At 40.8% G+C, this 23,716-nt stretch overlaps 2 protein-coding genes across 3 annotated transcripts; both read right to left on the reverse strand.

Moving 5' to 3' along the window:
- Window positions 1-4,366: 4,366 nt before the first annotated feature.
- Window positions 4,367-8,418, reverse strand: isg20 (interferon stimulated exonuclease gene). 2 transcript variants are annotated; one of them, XM_085357692.1, is made up of 4 exons: window positions 8,371-8,418; window positions 6,117-6,788; window positions 4,944-5,144; window positions 4,367-4,765 (listed from the first exon to the last, which is right to left on the reverse strand). In XM_085357692.1, the coding sequence occupies exons 2-4, from the start codon at window positions 6,756-6,758 to the stop codon at window positions 4,568-4,570; spliced, it is 1,041 nt and encodes a 346-aa protein (XP_085213818.1). In that variant the 5' UTR covers window positions 6,759-6,788; window positions 8,371-8,418; the 3' UTR covers window positions 4,367-4,567. The 2 variants fall into 2 exon arrangements, with proteins under 2 accessions (XP_085213818.1, XP_085213819.1); XM_085357693.1 differs by lacking the exon at window positions 8,371-8,418 and adding an exon at window positions 7,490-7,551.
- Window positions 8,419-9,669: 1,251 nt separating this feature from the next.
- Window positions 9,670-19,269, reverse strand: pdia3 (protein disulfide isomerase family A, member 3). Its single transcript, XM_085357694.1, has 13 exons — window positions 18,963-19,269; window positions 17,820-17,898; window positions 17,586-17,703; window positions 17,014-17,121; window positions 16,710-16,839; window positions 16,479-16,595; window positions 15,134-15,259; window positions 14,643-14,822; window positions 12,379-12,487; window positions 11,366-11,494; window positions 11,060-11,139; window positions 10,339-10,396; window positions 9,670-10,258 (listed from the first exon to the last, which is right to left on the reverse strand). Exons 1-13 carry the CDS (start codon window positions 19,094-19,096, stop codon window positions 10,148-10,150), a joined length of 1,479 nt encoding a protein of 492 aa, XP_085213820.1. The 5' UTR covers window positions 19,097-19,269; the 3' UTR covers window positions 9,670-10,147.
- Between the last annotated feature and the right edge of the window lie 4,447 nt (window positions 19,270-23,716).

The raw sequence follows: 23,716 nt of genomic DNA on the forward strand, positions 1-23,716 counted from the left end.
AACTTGTGATTCTTATCAATCCCGCTTAAATCTTAAAAACTGACACACTGTAGTCCTTCTAAATCCCTTTTATCCCATCCTCTCTGCTCTCACATGGTACCTTTTTGGCTATATTTAGCTTTTGCCAATCCTGGGTGACTTATCAGGAGAGTTAAGCTTGACAGCCTTTTAGTTTCATAATCATCAGGCTCACAGTGGGTGTCGATGGGCAAAATGTTAGATATAGAGCAAGAAAATCTTTAATTGGTACAATGGTGCATACATATAGGCATACATACAGTATAATACAGCATGCAACCACTTGATGAAGGAGATTTGAACAAAAGTTGAATAGCTAACCTAGTTGCGGTCAGTTATTTACTTGAAAGAAAATGAAAGTGCAGTCTAATAGTCTATTAAGCACTTATAAAATATATTCATAAAGACCAGCAACATCCATATGTCTTTATAATACCATGCTACACAGCCCAAAGCTGTGGTATTACGAGTGCTTGCATTTTTATGACTCTCGGTCTCAGTGGAAACGCCTCAAACCTAACCACTGTCAGCCCCATGATGCACCCACTGCACAAGATTTGAGCTGGAATGATCTGCTTTTAGATACCTCGAGATAAAAGAGAAACAAGGCAGCAAAACATCCATAATTTCATCCTACTACATAAGATGAAGTCTGTAAAGCTGAGCCAAATCCACTGCCTGGTAACAACAGGAGTTAAGGAACTGAATACAACTGGAAGCATCATCTGAGCAAAGAAGGCCGATTCCTACCTGAGGCAGACGTGAAGTAGCTGGCGGGGAGTCACAGGGTCTGTGCTGAGAAGTTTCGATGGGAGCTATGATTTGTAGTGTTGGGATTAGTCGCGTCACAGCAGATTACACCCAACAGGCTCCTTTTTCTTTTCAATCAGTATAAAAGAGGCAGTGAGTGTGGAAAGGGGGGGGGGGGGGGGGGGGGAAGTAGCTGTGATGGGGTTGCTTTTTTAACCAATGGTGGACGAGCTCCGGTGATGAAAGGCAGGGCCAGGATGATGTAAAGTTAAGTGTACCCTTCAGTTCAGAAGTGATTTAAGGAGAAGAGGGATTTGATTGCATTCCGAGGAGACTTGAACGGAGTGAACAGAGACCATTGTGAGTGCTGAGTCCCCAGGATGAACACACTGTGTTCAAATGCTCTGTTTCACATGTTTGGAGGTATAATTGAGAAGACGTGGTTAGTCTGGTTCTGCAAACTTAAATTGCATAATTTATCACATTTCATGCAAGTTGTTGGGGTCGAGCAGAAACCCAGAGAGCTGAAAAATTAAGCCACCGCAAAAGTGCAACTAAATTACAATTTCTCTGTTGGCCAGTCGCTGAACTGAACATCTCTGTGTTTGTGCTGTTGGTGGCTTCTTGAAGAAATGTTAAAATAAATTATCTGACAAATCACGAGACATGCCCCATAAACCTAATAACAGGTTGAGCCACTCTCAGCAAGCATTTGCAATAACTGGAAATGAATCTTTTACAGCGCTGTCGAGGAGTTTTGGCCCACTCATCTTGGGAGAATTGTTGTAATTCAGCTACACTGGTTTCTGAGCCTGAGCTGCCTTTTTAAGGTCATGACACAGCATCTCAATCAGATTCTGGTCAGGACTTTGACTAGGCCACTCCAGAATTTTCATTTTGTTTTTCTGGATCAATGGTAATGAAAATATTAATGATCAAGAAACTGACCTCACAGCCCGTTGTTTGCCAGGGAGCTAGTTTCAGTCGTTATGCAAATATTATGTTTATAAGGTTGGGGAAACCTGCAGTCAGCTGAGACTGAAGAAGTCACTTGGATGGGTGACGAAACATTTCTCCCACTGAAAACTCTACATCCAGATGAACAGAATGAACTTTATGGGAGTTCTTTGGAAATCCCAAAACCCCCCGTAAACCCATGACACCTTAGAATATGGGGTTCCATGGTGCTAATGACATTTAACTTTATTTAAAAATCAAGGGGTTGCTTTTAATTGAACTCTGTGCTATCATCATACCAAAACCTAAAGAACTCTTAAAGGCCTTCAGACAAAACATTTTAATGTCCATGAATTAGTAAAATGTTTTTTAACTACTATAAGAAAGATCATCTACAAGAGGTTTATCTTTCAAACTGCAGGCAGTTTGATTTCCCATCCCAGTAATTTTATCCCTAAGTGCAGATCGTCTGATGGAAAACAGTCTCCAAGAACCCAAAAATTATCTCGGGGTACCTGCAGGTAACTATTACAACTTTTGGTCTCAAAGTACATGTGTTCACGATCAGAGATTGCAAAGTTTGAGGTGCATTATAGGTGTGCCAAGAAAAAACAACAACCTTTCTTGTACCAAAACACACTTTTCCACTAAACATACAGTACGTGCAAAGAATACACATTTTGGAAAATAATGTGCTGTAAAAATAGTAATGCATGGGAGTGGAAATGTGTCTCTAGTTGTTTCAGTGGCTCAGCAACTCGAAATAGTGTTTAAAGGTCATGGGAGGCCATCTGTGCACGCTCTGAAGCCGTCTTGGAACAGGATAATAAACTCAAGTGCACTCGAAACATTATCCAAGGAAGTGAATTTTATATAGAAGAGTGGTTACTAATCTGAGGAAGTTGATGCAGAAATTGCTGGCCAATTTTGCATAACTCTGTGATTGTATTTTCTTGCGATGCTTAGTGTATCGCCTTCATCTGTAGGTAACATTTCAAAAAGGTTCATATGGTTGATCATCCTCTGAATGTTGCTTTTACACGTGAAATACTCAGAAAATCTTATCGCTATAACCGAAAGATGACCAAGAGCAAAAAATAAAAGCAAAAACTGTCAGACATCTTTTCTCTATTGGGTATGTCACACGTATGGAATAAAGGAAGCAGCTAAGATAATGAATAAGGTTCAAAATATACACCATTTTCTTGCATATCTGCACACACAAGCCCACAGATCTGCCTGTAGACATATGTGCGGCCACAGAAGATCTTAAACTTTCCACACTGCTCTGTGATCTGATTAGTTCTCACGCACACAACTTTGCATGAAACAGTCACTTTCTTCATTTTGCGAGACCAATGTCTAAAGTTATCTTTATGCAGCACAGTGAAGCATGATCAAAAAAAATTATTGGCGATTTCATTTCTCTGTTCAAACATGAATAATCTTGTGTTTTAGCTAAACAGAATGACCCCGACCGTGTTAACGTCACTGATGATGCTATGACGAAGGTGCAGGCAGCCAACCAACCAGTAATCTGCTAATTCAGGTCTGATCTGCTAAATAAAGCGATTTGTGGAGCAAAATTAGATGGATTGTGCAAACAATGCTATGCTCTGTTCTTCCCTTGTTGCCTGAGCTTTAGGGCCAAGTCCAGCCTTTAGGTGTGTGCATTTGTGTATGTGTGTGTATAAAGATGCTTGAGAATTAAAGCATGAGATGTAAAAACATATGTACAGCTCTACCTGCAGCTTAATGCACTCGCCTACATAAAGTAAATTGTGCACATTAGTTAAATCGCTGTCTGGAAACAAGTATGTTTCCTTTTGTTTGGCTTATCCTCTAAAAACAGCTTTTGCCAAGTTAAATGAGGATACTGGGCCAGGTTATGGAAGGGGTTTTGTAACCTATTTGGCCAGGGTGCCATCACATCGTTTCACATGCTGAGCCTGTATTTGTGACACTTAATAGTAGGTCTGAATGATCCCCAAATTATTTCCCAACACTTAAAGTGAGATTTCATTATGTAATGCTACTGGTGCTAACAGAAACCCACAACCTGAACTGATATGACACAGTGTGCTTAGGAAACCAACCTGAAAGAAGAATGTACAGTAAAGGTCTTTCATCATCAGGGAATGACTTTAGTGAGGCTGGAGGTGTCTGCATTGTGAACTTCTAAAATTATCCTCACAAGCACTAATATCAAACAATGGGACTTTTTGTTTTTAAACATGATGCAGTTTTATTAGGACATTTCAGAGCAGCTTACAATGTGAGATGATCAAAATACTAACCGAACCCTGCTAAAATCAGTCCACATGACCAATATCAGCTCATAGTAATATTTGTGATTTCCAAGTTTTTCTATCAAGGCAGTAACTAACATTTCAAAAGCAGTCATTCATCTTGTGTTTTCAAGAACAGCTACATTTATGTCATCTTTTCCAATTAATAGATGAATTTTTCAAGGAAGAGCAGATACTTGTTAGAGAACTGCAAACCTCAAACACAAGAGCACCAACTCTTACTTTATAAATACAATCAAGTCTGGAACGACTAATTTGATCAACCATTTCTACAGACAACCAAAAGTCTTTTGTTAGAAGCTCTGAACATGTTTAACATGTTAAACGCAATAAGTTAGAAAGTGTTTTTGTTCCACATTTTAAAGGCATTTCTCTCCAAAGTGATTCAGGACACCTTCAATTTAACATTTCTAACATTCATTCAGATCGGACTTCCATTAACTCTCTGAACCTGCTCTGATGACTACGAACATCATCACGCAAAAGGAGCCTGCTGAGGTATTTCCCACTGTCCCACCATTACTTTTCTCCTATTAGCCATCAGCAATGATGTCATCCGGCCAGTACTCGTCCTGCATGTAGTGCTTTGATGAGGAGAAGCTTGGCTCGAGTGGAGCGTCGTCATCCCTCAGCTTGTTCTGCACCTCCTGCTCCCACTCCCCCTCCACCAGCTTGTAGAGGTCGAGCGCAGCCTGAGCATCCTCCACTGAACAATGACCTCGCTTCCCAACCTGAGAGAGTGATAGGATCCACAGGGTTACAACAACAGTTACACGAGCATATTACTAAATCTAGTCTCAGATACCAGAAAATAACTTCAGTGAAAAATGCTGTGACCTGAAAGGAACAATTTTCCAAAACAGCCGCTCATCACTTGTTTTGGAGCGTCCTCTCATCTCAAGCTCTCACCTGTATGCTCCTGTTCAGCAGCTTATTTGCCAGCGTTCTGAGGGAGGGACAGCATTTACTGGGGAAACCGGCCAACCGGCTGAGGAGACGCGTTGTACTCGTGTCCCTGACCATGTGACAGGGATGAACCATGTCCAGTGCCTCAAAGTCATTATAGATGGAGTGGCCCACGACCACTTTGCCTTCAAGTATACTGAGGATCTAAGGTAGAGAGTGAGAATCCATGCAAGGGAACAAGGAGGAAGACAATTTACTTAACATTTAATTTTTTATTTTATTTTTTTTTTAGACTGTAACAGATTCAAATAAGTTTACTGAAGTAATTCCAGAATTCAGGGGTTAGATTTCTGCTGTCATGCATTTCATTTGTAATCTAATTTGCAGATTCAGTCTCTCTCGGCTCTAGCTTGAAGTCTTCATACTTATGTCCTGTGACAGACTAAGGGCTCTAAACTCATCATAAAGTCAAGTGACAATGTTTTAAGTGCCCGTGCGCTGCAGCAGTGCTGTTGTGGAAGGAAAGCTCGACTACACACAGTCTGCATTTAACTTTGTTTTCTGTGAAATGCTTTTATATTTTTTAAAATCTGTTTCAGTCCTCCTGTTTTGCAGTTCGCACTACGTTCTTCTTCGTTAGTATTGAGCTTAGTCTTGGCAGACGACATAAGCGGTACTGCCCCGATTAGCTTCCAGTAGTGCATTGCATTTCCACATTTTTTTAACATGTTAAAATAGACAAATAAAGAGCAAGACCAAGCATGCTTACACTTTCAGCCTGGTACTACACAAAACAAGGAAGAAAAAAAAAAGAAAAGGGATGATTCATCGAGATTTAAACTTGGCCAAGAGTTTTAGTTAATGCATCTATTGTGTTCATTTGAGCACCACCCTATTGCACTGCCGGTGGGGTGACGATAACACCAAGGTTATCGGCTGAAGGGAAAAAATTAAAAGTTAGGATTCCACTTTCTTCAAATAAAAACTCAAGTTGGGCACATGATAGAACGAAAGTCTGATATACAGTCCTCCTCCCCCCATGATGACAGAGTGTCCTAAAATGATTAAACTGAAGTTTTTCTCCTCAATCCACCAGATTATCCCAGGAGAACAGTCTCTATTTTAGAGCCCAGGTTAAATCTTTCATCACTGTTGTCTACAAACACTCAGACGTACCTCTTCTCTGGCTTGAATGAAGGGTGTGGCGTTGAGGAGATGATGCCTTCGGATGCCGCTCCAGCGAGTCCTGAAGTCTGTGACAGGCTGACAGGGTTTCACGTATTTATCATACAGCACGTTCCCATGATAGTCCAGGATGCTGCAGCGGGCCAGCTCGCTGCAACGTCCTCCAGACCCTGTCCCCACCATCTCACAGTCCAATGCCACCACTGTAGTCGGGCAGGAGCTGAAACACGGCGAACTTCGACCACTGGCTGGAGGACTGGCTTCAGAGGAGAAGCCACTGTCCATCTCCCACCGATCTCCAAGGGCCGCAATGACAGAGTGGTGGTTAGCTGTTCCAGACACTGATGTATGTTTGGATAGATCAGTGCTTTCAGAGTTCAAAGTGCTTTGATTTTCCTGTTCTGGAGCGCTCATTTTAGACCTTTTGATCAATACGTTTGTATCAAGTGATTCATGGTGGGCGTCCGTTCTTTTCATCTTCATGTTGGCGATTATCCTCTTTTCCTGATGCCTCTTCCTGGCTCTTGCATTCTCCATGGCGCAGAGCACCATGGCTTTTTTACAGAGATACCGATAATTGCTGAGAAGACCTCGTGAGGAGGCTTTTCTCCTGTTTGATGACTCTGCCATCATTGATTCGTGGAACAGTTTTCACAGTCATGTCTGAGGAAACAACACAAAAGTCAGGATAGTGATGACCCTTATTAAAAATGTGGCTCATCATGAACTGCAGATTATTGAAATGATGTGAAAATGATTTAAAAAAAAATTGTTAATGAACTATTCCTGTACAATACACAGTACATGGGGATTGACAAGTCATTAGCCGGTTAGCATATCCTGGATAACCCAAGGAATACACCAGGCACAAATTAGCACCATGTTTCACATGCAGTTTAGTTTCATCCTTTGCACAGCTTCCCTCTTTATCTGCTTTTTACACAGCATCAATAGAACCAGCAATATGAAGCAGGTCTGGTGGAATCACAAGCACCATCTTAGGAGGAAATGATTGGCTAAGGCAGGACCACACCCAGTGTAATTCCTAATACTAATACAATAACCAGAACTTCAAATTTCATCTGGAATGACCTGAAACTAGAGACTTTGAGATTGCGGTTTGAGCATGAGCAGGAGAGTGAATATCTTGGAGAAGATGAAGCTGTAAGGCAGGAGGAAAAGAGAAAGACCACAGAGTAGATTAATTATGTAGTGAAAGAGGACATGCAGAGAAAGGTCTGAGGTGATAAAAGAGGATCCTAGGAATTGTGTGAAATGAAGGGAGATGTGGTGATCCCTAAATGGACCCGATCAAATAAGGGATGAATGAATTAATAAATGCAAATGTAAGGCATTTTGCGCACTTGCTCCACTTTTCAGACCCATAGGCTGTATCGATGTTCTGCAAACATGAGGAATTCTTCACGTTTTTAGGATTGGAAAAACACCCAAGGAGGACTGTCCCTGCATAGTCGCATTTTTGGTACACCTGAAAGGGAATTTTAGCCAATGCGAAAGTAAATCACTTTGATATAGCCCCGTTTTTTACTTCATGCACTATGAAGACAATAAAGCAAAAAAGTTTGAGACTAACGTATTTGGTACCACCTGAACATCGTAATTCTCCAGCCACAATAATCTGGACACGTGGCCATACATACGGGTGCCTTTAAGGGCCACATACCTGACACTAACACATTACAAACACCCCATAAGTGCAGAGTTTGACTCTTCTTAGTGGCATAAATATGATGGTGGTGTCAAGTTAAAGTTTAAAAACTTTTTCCTCGCCAGTCTTCATGTTGATAAATAATAAATCCAGCATACAATTCAGGCTGTATATACAAAGCACCCATCATCCAAACATCATCCGCCTGGATGATCCGGATATGGCGAGGCCTTGATAGATTGTAAAAGCTTACAGTTTTGTTTTGTTTTTTACAAAAAACGCGCTTGGCACTTTTGAAATCAAACACTAGCCGGTAACATTTCAGAAAAAAAACTGAAGCTCATGTAAAACGAGTTTGCATGTGACTAAATTCAGCTGGAAATTCCACGTATTTAAACACAGTTTGTCTCTCAGTTTGATTATAAAAAGAAAAACCCCAGCGAGCCGCAGAAAGTCGCGTTAAAAATAAGACAACGCCCCTTGAGATCGATTACAAGCATAAACGACGTATTTCTGAACGCTGACAAACACGAGAACAGAAATGAATTGAGAAAGAGTAAAAATATCTTACGTTACCTTCTGAAACAGCACGTGTAGGGTCTGAACATGCCCGGACAAATCGCCTCTACTCTTTAATCCCATTGGTTCAATCTCTTCTTCTTTAGTTTACTCAGACAAACTCACATGCGGAGTCGCCGCCTATTGGTTGGGTGCGTACCCGTGCGTTGTCTAATATTAAACTTTGTTTGATGATGTAAAACATGTAAGCGTGACAAATATGAAAATAAATAAATACACAAGAAAAGTCTGAGAATCCATCAGCGTCTTCATTTCCTCCAGAGACTCTAGGTTTTTGCTATATGCAGCAACATCAGCAATCAGTTTTGTATGGGACTGTAGTTGCTCTCTGATCTCCTACGGAGATGATAAAGTGATCTCATCTTGTATGTTATATACAGTCCGTAATTCGGACCGCTGCCAAAAACACATGAAAAAAAAAAAAGAATAAAGATTTTAGCATTAGCTACCTGTAATATAGCCTAAGGGTTTGGAAATGTCCCATTAACAAAACACCTCTCTTTCTTTGCACTCAGTGGAGAGGTACTAAAATAAATCTCATGTGAATCCCACATTATTAATTGTAGGACTATAAATGTCCCCATTTACAAAAATGCGGTGGCATTTTAGCTTCTAATCAAGGTTAACATCTAGATTTCCAACATGTGAACTGTACCCCCCCCCAAAAAATAAAAAAAAGCTACAGATCAGTAAATATCAGAAAAATGATGTAGATGCACTGATTATTTGGCTTATATTTATAGTATTTTGTGATTGGGATAACTTTCTCCAGCCCAAGAGAGGCTGGTTTAGTGATATTTAAGGTAAATATAACCAAATAACTCAAATTTGTTTTTGAAGATGTTACACACACACACACACACCTTGCTTAAGTCTCAGTTTCACTACAGATACATTTTTTTTTTTAAACTATTTAATTTGTAAAAATGTGTATACACACACACAGGAAAATATTTAGTATACACATCCAGAAATGCATACACTATTATATATTGTACATATATTTATTAGTTTCAGGTTGGCCATTCTTGTATTTTGCTCGTTTGTGTTGTTGTGTTTGCACATCTCTGTTGCTTGTGGGGCTCGCACACAAGAATTTCACTCGCATGTGCTGTGCCAGTGTGCCTGCACATGTGATGTGACAATAAAAAGTGATTTGATTTGATACATCAGTTGTTCACATTTAGCCACCAAATATTAATTTCCAATTAAAATGATCAACTATGTCTAAGTGTGTGCCAAACAAGCGTTTGAGTTGATAGAAAAGACTTCAGAGTTCATTTTGGTTTTGTGGGCCTTTTTATTTCACAATCCTTCCAAATGTACAAAATCAAAGGCATGTTACAAAAAAAAGAAAAGAAAAAAAAAAGAAGAAAATAAAGAAAATTTCACCATTACCGTGATTCCCCTTTGATGACAACAACAAGAAACTAAAGCGACAGATGACAGACTGTATCAAACCAAAGTGCATCAGCCTGAGGTGTAGTAGACAGACCAGGGGAAATAGAAATCTCATGTTTTAAAAAAAGTCATCCCATCTTCCCTAAAAATTGGTTTGTTTTGAAATATTGGGCAGACCCTGGCCAAAACCTCTCCACCTTCCACAGCATTCCCAGTGCAATGAGGACCTAAAGGAAGGGCCACGTCTTTGACTTCAGACCATTCGGTAGTTCACTAAGAGAGAGGAATATAATTTAGTTCTTTTTCTTCCCCAATCCTCCTGTTGTGGTGGTGGAGGTAGGGAGGGGTGCTACTGAGTTCCTGTTTGGAGCTTTTATAGCTCTGACTTCTTCTTCTTCTTCTTCTTGGACTCCTCCTGCATCACCAGCGGGTTTGAGGCCTCCCTCTTCAGGTAGGAGATGAAGTCACTCACCTCGCGACCTCCCTGCAGCAAAAGCAGAGGGTTCATCAGCAAAGCACAGACATCACTTTGCCACTGTGAATGGCACTTTAACAGACACTCACCTCATATTTCTTTGGGCTCAACTTGTGTCCAGCTGGAGAAAAGTAGATTGTAGGGAATCTAGAACAGAGGTTGAGGACAAAGATTATGATTTCATGTATCAAACTGCACAGGTAATCACACATGCATGTTAACCTGAGTTCCTTCACCTTTCCCAAAGTCAAGCTTCTCACATAGCTCACAGCTAATCATAATCAGTCTGTAATTAAGCTTCAGGATGTCTGCAGTTTCATGTGCAGTGTTCTGCTCCCCCCCTTTTATCAGTGATGAAGATATGTAGCTGAGAGAATACAGGAACAGTCTCCAAGTTATGTTGAAGGGAACATACTGTATGCTCTGTCATCATGGCAGACAGATATGGTCTTTAAATTCACTCTAATGTCACATACAGGACTCAGCGTGAAGCTTATGGCTGACCCAAATTGTACACCTTCACATGGTACAAGAATGTCCTGACTGTTCCGCTTAAAGAAAATCTGCAATATTGCAAAATTCTGTCCCACATTCCTCATCCCTCTTTTTTTTTTGTAAAATTAAAACATATTCTAGCTGCTTTGACTGCTACTAAAGAGTTTAATTCACCACACTCAGCTGCTCACTTTCACTGATGCTGCTTATCTTGAACTGTCCACAGCATGAAGTTTGGGGGGGGGGAGAACCATAAACCTTTAATTTAATTAACAGCCCAAGCCTTATCGTCACATTAAATGACTCAGCACTCACCCGCTGACTTCATATGGAGATGGCACATCATTGGCTGTGGCGTCCATTTTGGCAATGACGACGTTGGGATCATCGGCCAGCTTTAGAAACAAACAGGGCAAATTGTTAAGTCTTTCCAAGACAATTCACTAAACCTTAACATCCACACGTTAGACTAGTCTACAGGCTGGGTGATGCAAGCCAGAACAAAAGCAAGCTAATCCAGGAGGTCACATGACTTAAAGTTCTGGATAAGTTACTTAAGAACATGTTATTGTTTTAATGCGAAAGATCTGAACTAGCAGCAGTTCAGGATCGCTCGCTCACCTTCTCTCCCAGCTCTGTGTATTTGGGCTCCAGGTTTTTGCAGTGCCCGCACCACGGAGCGTAGAATTCAATCAGCACGTCTTTGCTGTCATCGTTAACGATGGAGTCGAAGTTTTCAGCCACCAAAACCTGAAGAGACATTGCAGGTATTAGAGCTGGTTCTGTACTGCAGCCATTTTCCCACCTGAAGTACCCAGAACTTCCTCCACTCAAAGGCTATTGTCTGTTTCTACTAATGTGCTGATGCATGCTCAGTAATCCAGATGAGGTAAGATGATGAAATCATTGCTTCCAAATGAACTGAATGATCTTTCTGGTTTTTGAAAACATTTTTACCTCTGATTCACTACTTTTGTACCTCACCAGAGTTGCAGTCTCATTGATCCATTTAATTATTATCATTTTTTTTTTAAGCCATCTTGCAAATTTGTTCTGCTGTTCCCAATCGAGAGTGCTGGGTTCCACTGTTAGGAATAATCTGACTGACAGCTCCTGCAGTGGACAAACGGCCTTCGGCTTTATCTCTAGTCCTAAGCAACAGTAAAACTTAATCTCCGTTAAAGCTGTCAAAACATGAGGCAAGAGTGTGAAAGGAAGGGGGTGTTGTAGACCGATTATACGAGTTGTGATTATGCGTTGTCACTGAATTAAGCAGAGTATCCAGGATAATTGCACATCCTCACGGTGCATTTATACACAGCACAGAGCTCCATCCATCCACGGCTGAAATCTTTCAAATAAGATGTAGCTACTAAAAAAGAAAGTGGACTTGAAGGCAGTTCACCTCAGAGACTGGACAAACTAGGCAACTGCACTAAACCTCAGCATGACAATCATTTCTTAAATGAGTCAAAGCTACTCCAGCCGAGGCAGAGAATAAACATTTGCAGCTGTAAATGATTATAGGCCCCCTTTAGCCTTAATGTACGTTTAAAAGCATAAAGCATGTCCATGATACACAAAGAAAGTGTTTAGTACAAATCTTACAAGTGTCAGAAAAAAATTGATCTCACCTTAACAGGTCCATCGTTGTTCTCTGGGATGGGTTCTGATTTGAGATAGCGCTTCAGCTTGCCATCAAAGTAGTCCTGCAAGAAACGCTCCAGAGCTTTTCCATCACGACTGTTGAAAGACATTCAACGAGTCAGTAAAGTCACAATTCTCCTTGAGCTGGAAGTCATTAACTAGGCACCGTTCTTTTAGCAAGCGCCTCATCTACCGATTAGTTTCTTAGGCAACCGAGGTGGGAATCAGACACTATGGGTATCGCTTAGGTTTTATCCCATAAAGAATGAGAACACAAAATTGGTCCAAAAACCTCACATGTTCAGCTGTTTTTTTGTAAAAAAAAAAAAAACAACAATGTTAGTCTTTCCTGAAGCTATGGAGCATATATGGTATCACTCTTGGCTGGAAGCAGTGCTTAAACAATTGGAGGAAAAAACAAACAGACAAAAAAAAAAAAAAAAAAAAAAACCCACAAACTTTGTCCAAAAACCTCTCATGTTTAACCGTTTTCCACTTTTTCTTTGGTCATTTTAGCCTTTTTGGCCAGGGTGAAGGGAGTATCTGCCATCAAACAAGAGGACAGCCGCATGTAGCTATGATGATGTTTGCTAGTTCACCTTACATGCATTAATGTAATAACGGAGTTAGCCTACTCAACGTAAATTACACACGAACAACATTAAGCTACTGACCCAGAGAAGAACGGCTGCTGCTGCATCATCATCCGTCATCATTTCTGCTACACTGGCAGGACTAGGGGCCAGGACTCTAATCTTCGGGTTTTTGGGGGATGTTGCTAACTCCGGGTCCGATAACAGGCAACCCACCCGCAGTAGATGTGCACGGTGTGAGGTCTCACAGCAAGCTATCAAATACGGCGCATTTCTCGGCTTTAAAAAATAAAAAAAATAAAAAAAATAAAAACGCTATGCGTCGCCAGCTGTTTAATCGGATTCTTGGTGTTACCTCCTTTGACAGTATCACAGTATCAGCTTAAAGCACTTGTTACAGGCTGCTGAGTTTGCATATTTTGCTGTGAAGTACAGCCAGACTTTCGACCGCTTCGCCTTGGGCATTTTTAATCTGTAGCTCTGCTCTAAAAAAAACAAAAAAAAAAAAAACACGCACGGACCTGGACCCGCCTACTATCCTTGGAAACTTAACTCATTCACTGCCATTGACGTCTATAGACGTCAATTACGTTTTTCAATGGGAGGGGCTAGAATACAACCTCTGGCAGCTTGTCAGTGAATTTTATTTTTTCATATATTTGTAAATAAATTGTTTTGATAAAACAACCTTTCTCAGTGTTATTTCTGTTTTATAGAAGTGAAAAACTATTTTATATGTTAGAGGTGTCACAAAGCAAGAAATATTAGTGTCAAAGGCACTTTTCTGCTTGAAATGTATTTTTCACAAAAAGCTAGTTTTCTCCCTTTTTTTGGTCAAAACAGGCATTTTTGGTGGAACCCACCTCTCTTCTACAGCTGATTACTAATGAATGGAAAATGGTAGAAACAAGCTTTTTTTTTGGATGAATGCAGAGAGTCTGTTCTTCATTTTGGTAGGTTCAGCGTTTATATGATCATAACACAGTTTTCTGTGGCTCTTCAAAAATGAGTAAAAATGCTCAAAAACCCTGGCAGTGGGGAGTTACCCGATTTGTAAATGGCTGGCAGTGAATGAGTTAAAATGATTGGTTAGAATCTAAAAAGTGTATCACAGCTCAGGAAAGAGGAAAAAAACAAACAAAAACAAAACAAAAAACCCACTGAAATAAAGCACCGAAATGTGCGCTGCTTTTCGGTCTGTTACTACCAGTACCCATCCCTAATCACCACATTTATACATTTTGTGATAAGGCGAGTTGTGCAATAAATACTGTGATATCACCTTTTCTTAAATATAAATTTTAAAGTTTAAACTTTGTCAATATCAGTTTTATCCAATAAGGTCAATTTCTTACTTCAGATATGCTGCAAATGAGACAGAGCTTAAACAGTTCCCAAATGCTACCATCTGTAACTGAATGGGGGTCAAATTGGCAATTACATGCAGTCTTGTTCATTATATTCCCAGATTACTCCATTTATTTCATAACATATTTGGTGTCCAGTTTTTATACAGTTTTGCCACACCATCACAAAACTACACTGTTTAGAGTTATACTCTATGTAGCAAGGGTTCTATTAAATCCAACTAGCAACTTGTGACGTGATCTGTGTGTGCACTGGTGGGGAATTGTGGTGAAAAGTTGTCCTGGACTTACGAGAACTCCTCAGTCATGGTGTATTTGTCTCCTTTGGCGGTGCGGATGGCCACCACAGGCAGTTCGCCACTGGGATTCAGGCCAAACTCAGACAACTCGTGGCTGAACATGTTCTTGTTAGCTACAGCAAAGTTCAGCTTCTTGCCCTGATCCAGGAAGCCCTTTGCCACCTTCATCACCCTGAAAGATGCCAAGATGGTTTTTAATCATGCTGCCAAAAACAAAGATAATACTGTGGAGGATTAAATTAAGGTATTAAAAAAAACAGAAAGATCTGGTCTCATTTTCGTTTCTTAGCATGTGGCTAACTGCCAAAGGGGAGGTGCATGGTCTTGTACTAAACAGAAAACAAAACTTATGATATTCAAGATCGATCTGAGAATCAGCCATCTCTGCACAGTGCAGATTTAAAGTCTGCAGGGAAACGGCAGCTTCAGAAACAGAAAAACACCACAAACCTTAAATGAGCTCTCCCCCCCCCAAACACCTACCTGTTCCTCCAATAGTTGGAGCCTTTAGGGTTTTTCTCATAGTCAACATCATAATAAGCCACCAGAAGGTCCTTCCCTTTCAGCTGGTCCTTGTTGTTGTCATTCATGTGGGGACAGAATCCAAAGCTGAGAAAAACAAAGAACACACACAAAAAATAAATAAATAAATCAAAGTAGAGCTTTGAGTTTAGCCTCCAAATCTGCGATGCTGAAGCAAAATGAAATAACAAATAAATAGGAGTATCCTGCATTGTGTGCACATGGGCTTGGGTTAAAAAAACAAACAAACAAAAACACTACATGTGTAGACTGGTTATAGCAGGAGCACTTGTAAACCACGCGGAGGAGATAAGCAAACAACTGCTCTCTGCAGGTGCGTCAAATGTCAAAGTTATTACCCAAAATAAAACCCATATCAAGTCCCTATTATCTGTAACGCTGTTGCAGTGGTGGAGGTGCATATCTGAACACCAGCTTGCGCTAAACCACTTTCAGGTGCATTCTTTTCTTCTCTCTGATGTCAGTTTAAGTGGATACCCTTAAACCTTTCTCAGGTTTCTGCAGCTACACCCACCTGCAGTTCAAACTCTGCAAGGAGAGCCAATCACAAAAAGGCTTGCTTAAAAGGGAGACCAACTGAATCTGCTTGTGTCAGACAGAACTGAAATAAGGGAGATCTAGATCCCCAGATAGGATAATTAAAGCCCATTTTGAAATGTGAATCATGCAAAGCTACTCTAGTACCAAAATCCAATAGTATATATAAAACTAGAACGAGCATGATTTCCCTTTAAATATTCAAACTGAAGGGACAGTTCAAACATATTAAAAAAAACCAAAGTAAGCTTCATATTAATGAGCTTCAGAATTATACAATTAAAACCATGTTGGGGGGGGAAACAAAACAAATCTGCCTGGATCAACTGCATGTACTTTATAAAGTGGGTTGAGGTCAAACTCACACTCTGAATATAAACAAGACCTCAAACAGCAGAGTTTCCATCTTAGCTGATCCCCTTCAAGACTGATTACACAATGGGTCACAAAATCATTTTTTCCTTTAACTGAAGATTCAATTATCTACTGGTGTTATTACACTTTGAGGCCAATTTACTATGAAGTAATATTTATTCAGTGCCAAACTCTTTGCTACTGCCAGAACTGAACTGTGTCCCGAGAGGACAACTGCCTACCAAACAAGTTCCTGTTGGCACTGGGCCAAACTTGTAAATATGTACCTTTGAATGAAAATTGACTTCGTATTTAATCCTAAACAGATCAACTATTTATAGACTGATTATTTTGATGCCTCTACAAAGTGTCTCTTCTAAAAAGCAGGACTCACATGTTGTCCTGGATGAATCTCTTGATTTTGTTGCTGGTGTATTTATCCTCACTGAATTTGACCGAGCTGTCTTCAAACTTGTTGTTGAGTTGGGGTGGACGGAACAAAACGACTCCCCTGTAAGCCGAGAAAGAAATATTTCACTAACAGCAGATACAAAGGTGAGACCAAATGTGCAATAGTGTTATTTTTAAATGGTTTGGTGAGAGACGTCTAAAGAGATCTACTCACTCTCCCTCAATGTCATGGCTTTTGAGGAGAGCCTCAGAGTTTGTGTGGGCGAAGCGGTAGTTGTCCCTCAAGGCGCTCGCTGCCCTCAGGAACTCAGCCTGTTCTTGGCTCTTGTCATCAGCAAAGAATCCTGGGAAGGAATGGTCAGTCAGACCAGGATTCAATATCAGCAGCAAAAAGCGGCAATAGTGTCTGAACAAAAAGTGAGTAACATAAAATACCCTAAACTTTAAATTATGAAGAACGTTACTAGTGAAGAGCTTTAAAAAGACCTTTAGAAAAGTTTCCTTAACTAGATGCTTACCAACAACACTTGCATCTTGATCTGCAAGAAACTTTTCTAGGTCTGCGTTATCCTTGAGCACCACAGAAGCTGGACCAGCCTGCTTCTTCAGGAAGCCGACAATTCCATCTGCAAAGAGAAGTAGTGAGGTGAGAAGGATGCAAAAAGACAACGAAGAGCCACAGGACCAGTCGCCTGCTCATTTGTACACTGATTTAAGATGCAAACAAACTGAATGAGTGGGTGATGTGGCAAAGAGATCAATTCACATCTCTTGTGGTAGAAAACTTGCTGGTTTTATCTTGAAAGTTCAGCTTAACAGAGTACGAACGTTATGCTCTTTTGTATACGAGGTTCCAGTTGTATGAATTTTATGTTGAAAATTCCGTCACTGTTAGCCATGTCTTGTTCCTTTACCTTTAAAGCTGGTGTTGTGGAAAACTCTGTATCCTTTAGTTACCTCTCCACATAGCCCTCATTCCACTAAGGATATCATTTTCACATATAAAGAATTCCTCCAAGAGGCAGATCGAACGCCAAGTTAAACACCTAACTCTCAGATCTTCCAGTGCTAAAAGACATGAGGGCAATACCTGCAGTTCTGGGACCATCATAGGGACCAGATTCATCGCCATCCCTGAAGATCTTGAGGGTTGGGTAGCCACTGACGCCATATTTGCTGCATATGTTGCTGTTGGCAGTGCAGTCAACCTAAGCAGAAAAGCAAATTATTCTCACTTTTCGATGAGACACAGAGCACTGCAGTTCAGAGTGCAGAGAAGCCACACTGAAGTGGACAAAGTTAAGTGATCTGTGTTGTGCAGTACCTTGGCCAGTGAGACGATGCCTTTCAAACGTGTGGCTGCTGCCTCGTACTCAGGTGCCAAACGTTTACAATGGCCACACCTAAAGTCAGAAGATATGGATTAGTCAAACAAGCAAAAAAACAACAACAAAACTTTAGGGCCTAGCCAGATGAAGACCTCAAGGTAGACCTAGTGGAATCTGATGATGCAACCTAACTATGTTTGAATAAATGGAAACAGGTGTAAGTACAAGCAAAAACATGAAAAATGTACTGAAGATTTAATTAGCCACATATTGTTACAGCTGTGCTTCATGTTTTCTCAGGTACCTATATAAAAGTTGTCCTTAATATAAGACAGACCATTATTATAATATTGCTTGCGTTTTCTGTAGGTCGAAAACCCAAAGGTTTAGATTATATTGAGAAAATAAAACCAAGACTAAATATTAAATCTTCATAAAAATTTGTGAATATTTGCCTTTTTCAAACAATTACAGAGTTTGAAAAGACAGCAGACCAGACAACACAAAATGTACTCGTTAGTACTTTATTATAAGGAATACTGTACATTTTTATTTTATTCAAGTTTAGCACAAGGGTACACGTCACATTTCCTCTGGGCCAATCCCAGGTGGACACCAAAACTTTCCTGGCCAATCAGAAGGTTACAACAATGAATGGACACCCCCCCCAACTTCCTCAGCCTCATTCGCACATAATCTCTTTTTTCTTTAAAAAAACCCGGAAACTAAGCGGAGTTAAAATACGACTAGTTAGTCACTGTTTAAGGTAACATTTTCAGTGTGCCACTAAACTGCAGCACCTCTTAAAATGCGACGTAAAATAAAACGCAAAACACATAGCGAATTAGCCTGTGCCTTTCGACTAATAGCTAACATGCTAATGCCTGGTCCTACGCCAAGAAGCGAGCGAATTTGACAGTTCTGCCTCCATTAAAGTTAGCAACAAACAGCGATGCAGTTTGCACAATTAATTGCACGTTTCCGACAAAACGAAATTGCCCACTGACATCCACGATACTGAGAGTTCTGCAAGTGGGTACCGCTCAACTGTTAACCGCAAAGAGAGTAAGCTAGGATTCGCGTTTTTCACTTATGCAAATTTCTCCGATACTTCGGAGAAAACATGTGACAAGACTCACCAAGGGGCAAAGAACTCCACGAGAATTAGCTCATGGTCTCCGATCCTGCTTTCGAAATCATCATCCGTGTACTCAAGCACATCACTGGCTCGAGAGAACCCGGCGAGAGCGGCCAAAAAGATGAGTCTCAACATCGCACACGGCGCTTACTGAGTCCTTTAGTTACACAGAACGGTTTTAGGATGCAGATGGGGTCTGTAGAAGCGCCCCTCTTCAGCTGTGCTGCAAGGGGAAAGCCAAGGATGCGAGTTCCTCAGACAAGGCCAAGCGCAGACTGGTCGATAGAGAAAGAGAAAGGAATGGAGGCGGTGTAGCCCTTCACACAGGCTGCGAAAACTCTCATAACCACAGTGTGGCAGCCTCTCATTGGTTCATTTACACAGTCACTCTGCCTCGATTATCCAATCAGAAGGAGGCAAATAAGACCTCATCGTCTCCAATCAGGAATGGGCAAATCATGGCTTTTTAATGTCAACACAGCGACCTGTCCAGGATGTACCCTGCCTCTTTCTCTATGACAGGTGGGAAAGGCTTCAGTCTCCCGTGCCCCCGAACTAGTTAAAGCAAGGGTGTTAAACACAAGGCCCGGGGACAGAATCGACCCGGCGAAGACCCTAACCCAGGGGTCGGCATCCCTACACGCGAAGGGTTAACTGATGGCACGATCATAGCTGGACTGGCCATCCGGCATACTGGGCATTTGCTCGGTGGCCCGGTGACTTTTTTTTTCTTTGTAATGGTATAAACAATGAAAGGTGGTGGATTGGCCAGATGCTGGTCGGTGTGTAAAAATAACTCAGTTATTTGGTGGTGGCTATGACGGTGCTTCCTCAGATTCAGTAAAATTAGCAAGTGGTGGAGGCCAGCAGGTGGATGAGAGAAAGGGGAGGCAGGAGGAGAGCCCCGAGGCAGCCGCCGAGTGTCAGGTGAACTGAACTTCAGGTAAGAAGTTAAGACCTGCAGTCTGTCTGGGTCAGATATAAACCAAGTTTAGGTGGAGTTTATTTTCGTTGTGCTGACTTTTTACAGTCAGTTACAATAACTTATACTGCGTACTAGCTAGCATGACGGAGTTTCTATACAGCTGGGTGGGTGCTATGATGTTACTGATGTTGAACTTTATTTAATGCACAAGGTTAGTAGAGTTGCCAACCGTCCCGTAAAATGACGGAATCGTCCCACATCGAGAGGAAATATTACGCGTTTCGTGTTGAGGTGAAAAGGGACAGTTTGTCCCAGACTTCAGCTAGAATGGAAAGACACACAAAGCTCATCAGAGCTGAACAGGTGATGGAGAAACAGGTTTACCTTTTAGGTGACATGAATGAGTTGAAGGGAAGTTATGAACTGTTTCTGAGAGACAAATAACACCAGGATCCTTTTTTTATATAGCTGACAGCTGGTAACTGTGCAGGGGCGAGTAGTGCGGTGCTCTGAACGGATAATTGGAGGTGAGCTTCCCTCCCTCCAAGACATCTACAGGAAGCGGTGCCTGAGGAAAGCGGGGAGGATCATCAAGGACTCCAGTCACCCCAGCCATAAACTGTTCAGACTGCTTCCATCAGGAAGGAGGTTCTGCAGCATCCGGTCCCGAACCAGCAGACAGAGAGACAGCTTTTTCCATCAGGCCATCAGACTGCTGAACACTTCATAGACACCTCAGCTTCACTACTGGAACTTCAACATTATGCACTCCACACTGTATATAAATGCCACTTGTTTTGCACATATTCAACTCTGTATATTTTATATATTTTATTATTATTATTATTATTATTATTATTATTTTATTTTATTTTTTTACTATTTAATTTGTAAAAATGTGTACACACACACACACACACACACACACGTAGGAAAATATTTAGTATACACATCCAGAAATGCATACACTATTATATATTGTACATATATTTATTAGTTTCAGGTTGGCCATTCTTGTATTTTGCTCGTTTGTGTTGTTGTGTTTGCACATCTCTGTTGCTTGTGGGGCTCGCACACAAGAATTTCACTCGCATGTGCTGTGCCAGTGTGCTTGCACATGTGATGTGACAATAAAAAGTGATTTGATTTGATTTGATTTGATTTGAGGGGCGGGTCTAGCAAAGTTTTGCCAGGGGTCCAGGTAGGGCATTAACAGGGAAAGGGGGGTACAAAGAAATACTTTCTTATTTTCATTTAAAATGTCTAGCTTTTATTAAATAATTATCTGAAGCTTACAACCAAAGTTTTTATCTGACGTACAATGTATAGAAATCATACATATAACATCGAAGCAGCTGGAATCCACAGCTGTGCGTGTTCATGGAGCTGCATTTTCACCTGCTGGACATCACTACCTGACAAGTTTAACCGTCTTCAGAACATTGCAGAGGCCTTATTGACAGTATTTGGCTCTACATATCTGTGTGAGCAGATTTTCTCTCACATGAGTGTCCACAGGTAGCCGTCTGAATGCTGAACACTTGGAGACCTGTGTCTCTGAGTGGGAGACCAGAGATCAGAGTGTATTAACAGACATGCCATTATTTTTCTTATCATTGTTGTGAGGAGACCATAAATAGCATTTGCATTTTCTGTTGTACAGTTCATTTGCTGTTATGGAGTACTTGTTATGGATAAAGTGTCTTTTTTTTGTTTCAAAACAGCTGATAACTATTCGCTGATAGCTGCCAACATCTGCGAACAAATATAATTCTATAAAGTGGTCCTATATAGTGTGTAACCGTTAATATAGAGCGTTATTAAATTTATTGCTAATGCAATCATATGGCACACTGACCTCTGAGGAAATTTTAAATGGCACTCCTCATCAGAAAGGTTGCCTAACCCTGCCCTAACCCATTGGATGGCTTTGGAAAATGAGAGAGGAGGGATAGATTTTGGACTTCTCCTGTGTTTTTATAGGTTTTATAGCGTTTCGTACTGATTAAGACCGCCACCATTGCCATCCATACTACACCAGTTTAGTAGTGGTAATAAATAAAGAATACCAATTAAATACAGTTTTTAAAAATCTATCTACAATAGAAATGTCGGGGGGGGGGGGTTATAATAGTTTGAATGAACAGTGTATGCAAGAAATAATTTAAAAATAAATACTGAAATGACCAAAAAGTCAGACTATTTAACTGTTGGGAAAGGTAGATTTGAGAGTAGATTTTAAAAACAGCTTAAAGTCATGTGATTTATGTATTATCTGTAATATATAGGGTGGCATACTAGAAATGTTATCAACCTTTCACACATTTTCACTCCTTTGTAGAAATGCTGGCAGTACCCCACCAGGAATAGCAATTTGAAAAACTGGTGGCTTTACTGCTATTTTCAAACTGCTTTAATGTTTCCTAAGGTCACTTTGAAAAACTCTGCTAGGCGATTAAAAACACTATTCCCTTGTCCTTTGTTGATGGAGTGCGATGGACATCAAAATCTACCATGCTGCTCCAAAATATTCAATATGGTGCTTCAAAGGACATAAGATATGTATGAGTCATGTCCTTTTCGAACTCATCAAACAACTGTAATTTATGAACATTTCTGTCTCACTAGAAAAAAAAAATCAGCACAGGATAAAGGTTGTTATTCAGAACTGTGTGCTAATTTAATTTACAGTAATCCTTCTCTCCAAGTGGACCCGAACCATGCCAGAAAAGTACTTATGCAGCAATCACATAACCAGTGTCAATGAGGAGGACACTGTCTTTGGAGTGAATGAGCTTATGAGATCAAGCTTCAGAAAGTATTCTTCTTCTTTCTTTGGCACTCAGAAGAGGTCATTCATCATCTTGTGCAGCTACACTATGGACAGAAGTATAACCTGTTAATCATTGAATTCAGGTGCTTGCAGTCCTATTGCCACAGATGTACAAAACCAAACACCCTTTCCATGCAGTCTGGCTTTACAAACATTTGTAAACAATCACTCATTCTACAGAGCTCCTCGATACTTCATGAACAGCTGTAAGTGGCATTATTTCAGAGTGGAAGTGTTGAGGAACCACAGCAACTCATCCACAGAGCACCAGGGCAAGGAAAGTCACAGAGTGGGCTCGACAAGTGCTGATTCACATAGTGTGTAAAGGTCAGCAATAGCTCTGCTGACCCAATAACTGCAGAGCTCCAGTGCTATCACCACTCACTATTTGTGTTGATGGCATTAACATCAGAACAAAGCGTGTGCGCCAAGTGCTTCATGGGTGGTTCAGGGCTCCCATGGCTGAGAAACACCTGTAGGTGTAATGTGGAGGTGGCTCAGTACTTTTGTCCATAGGGTGTAGTTTTAGAGTAATGACTACACTCGGAAGTTGCAAAATATGGGTCAAAGATCTTGTGCGCTCACAGTCCATTACCCCAGGGTGTGGTGAGGTCATTGATCCACTTGTGCACCAGATGCAAAAAGGGGCATCGGAGAGTATCCACTGGTTTTTGAAATCATAGTTCAGTCATGTAGCAGATTTATTCAGGCCACCAAACTTTTCATTACAGTCTTGAAAGGGCCCCATTCTGACTCAAAGCACTCTACACTACAACCCACTTGTAAGCACTCATTGGTACAGCACTTCCCGAGGTACAGAACCTACTGTATGCCAGGTCCAAAGCCAGTTTAGTATCAATTAACTTAATGTGCATGACTGTGGACTCTGAGAGCAGGCCCGAGTACCTAGAGGAAAGCCATACAAGCACACAGGGAACATGCAAACTCAATCCCAGCTATCCAGGAGATTCAAACTAATGTGAGAGACAACATGGAA

The sequence above is a fragment of the Diplotaxodon limnothrissa genome, linkage group LG7 (assembly GCF_057381915.1).
Source record: "Diplotaxodon limnothrissa isolate DT_005_m linkage group LG7, D_limnothrissa_male_GT1.1, whole genome shotgun sequence".
Classification (NCBI taxonomy): domain Eukaryota; kingdom Metazoa; phylum Chordata; class Actinopteri; order Cichliformes; family Cichlidae; genus Diplotaxodon; species Diplotaxodon limnothrissa.

Bases quoted from the DNA above. Each gene is read 5' to 3' on its own strand.
- isg20 (XM_085357692.1), bottom strand. From the start codon at position 6,758: ATGATGGCAGAGTCATCAAACAGGAGAAAAGCCTCCTCACGAGGTCTT. The intron at 5,145-6,116 runs GTACGTCTGAGT...TCTCTACCTTAG, and splicing joins TCATTCAAGCCAGAGAAGAG to ATCCTCAGTATACTTGAAGG. The intron at 4,766-4,943 runs GTGAGAGCTTGA...TCACTCTCTCAG, and splicing joins TGCTGAACAGGAGCATACAG to GTTGGGAAGCGAGGTCATTG.
- pdia3 (XM_085357694.1), bottom strand. From the start codon at position 19,096: ATGTTGAGACTCATCTTTTTGGCCGCTCTCGCCGGGTTCTCTCGAGCC. The intron at 17,704-17,819 runs GTACTGCACAAC...TTTTCTGCTTAG, and splicing joins GCATCGTCTCACTGGCCAAG to GTTGACTGCACTGCCAACAG. The intron at 15,260-16,478 runs GTGAGTCCTGCT...TGTTTTTCTCAG, and splicing joins AGATTCATCCAGGACAACAT to CTTTGGATTCTGTCCCCACA.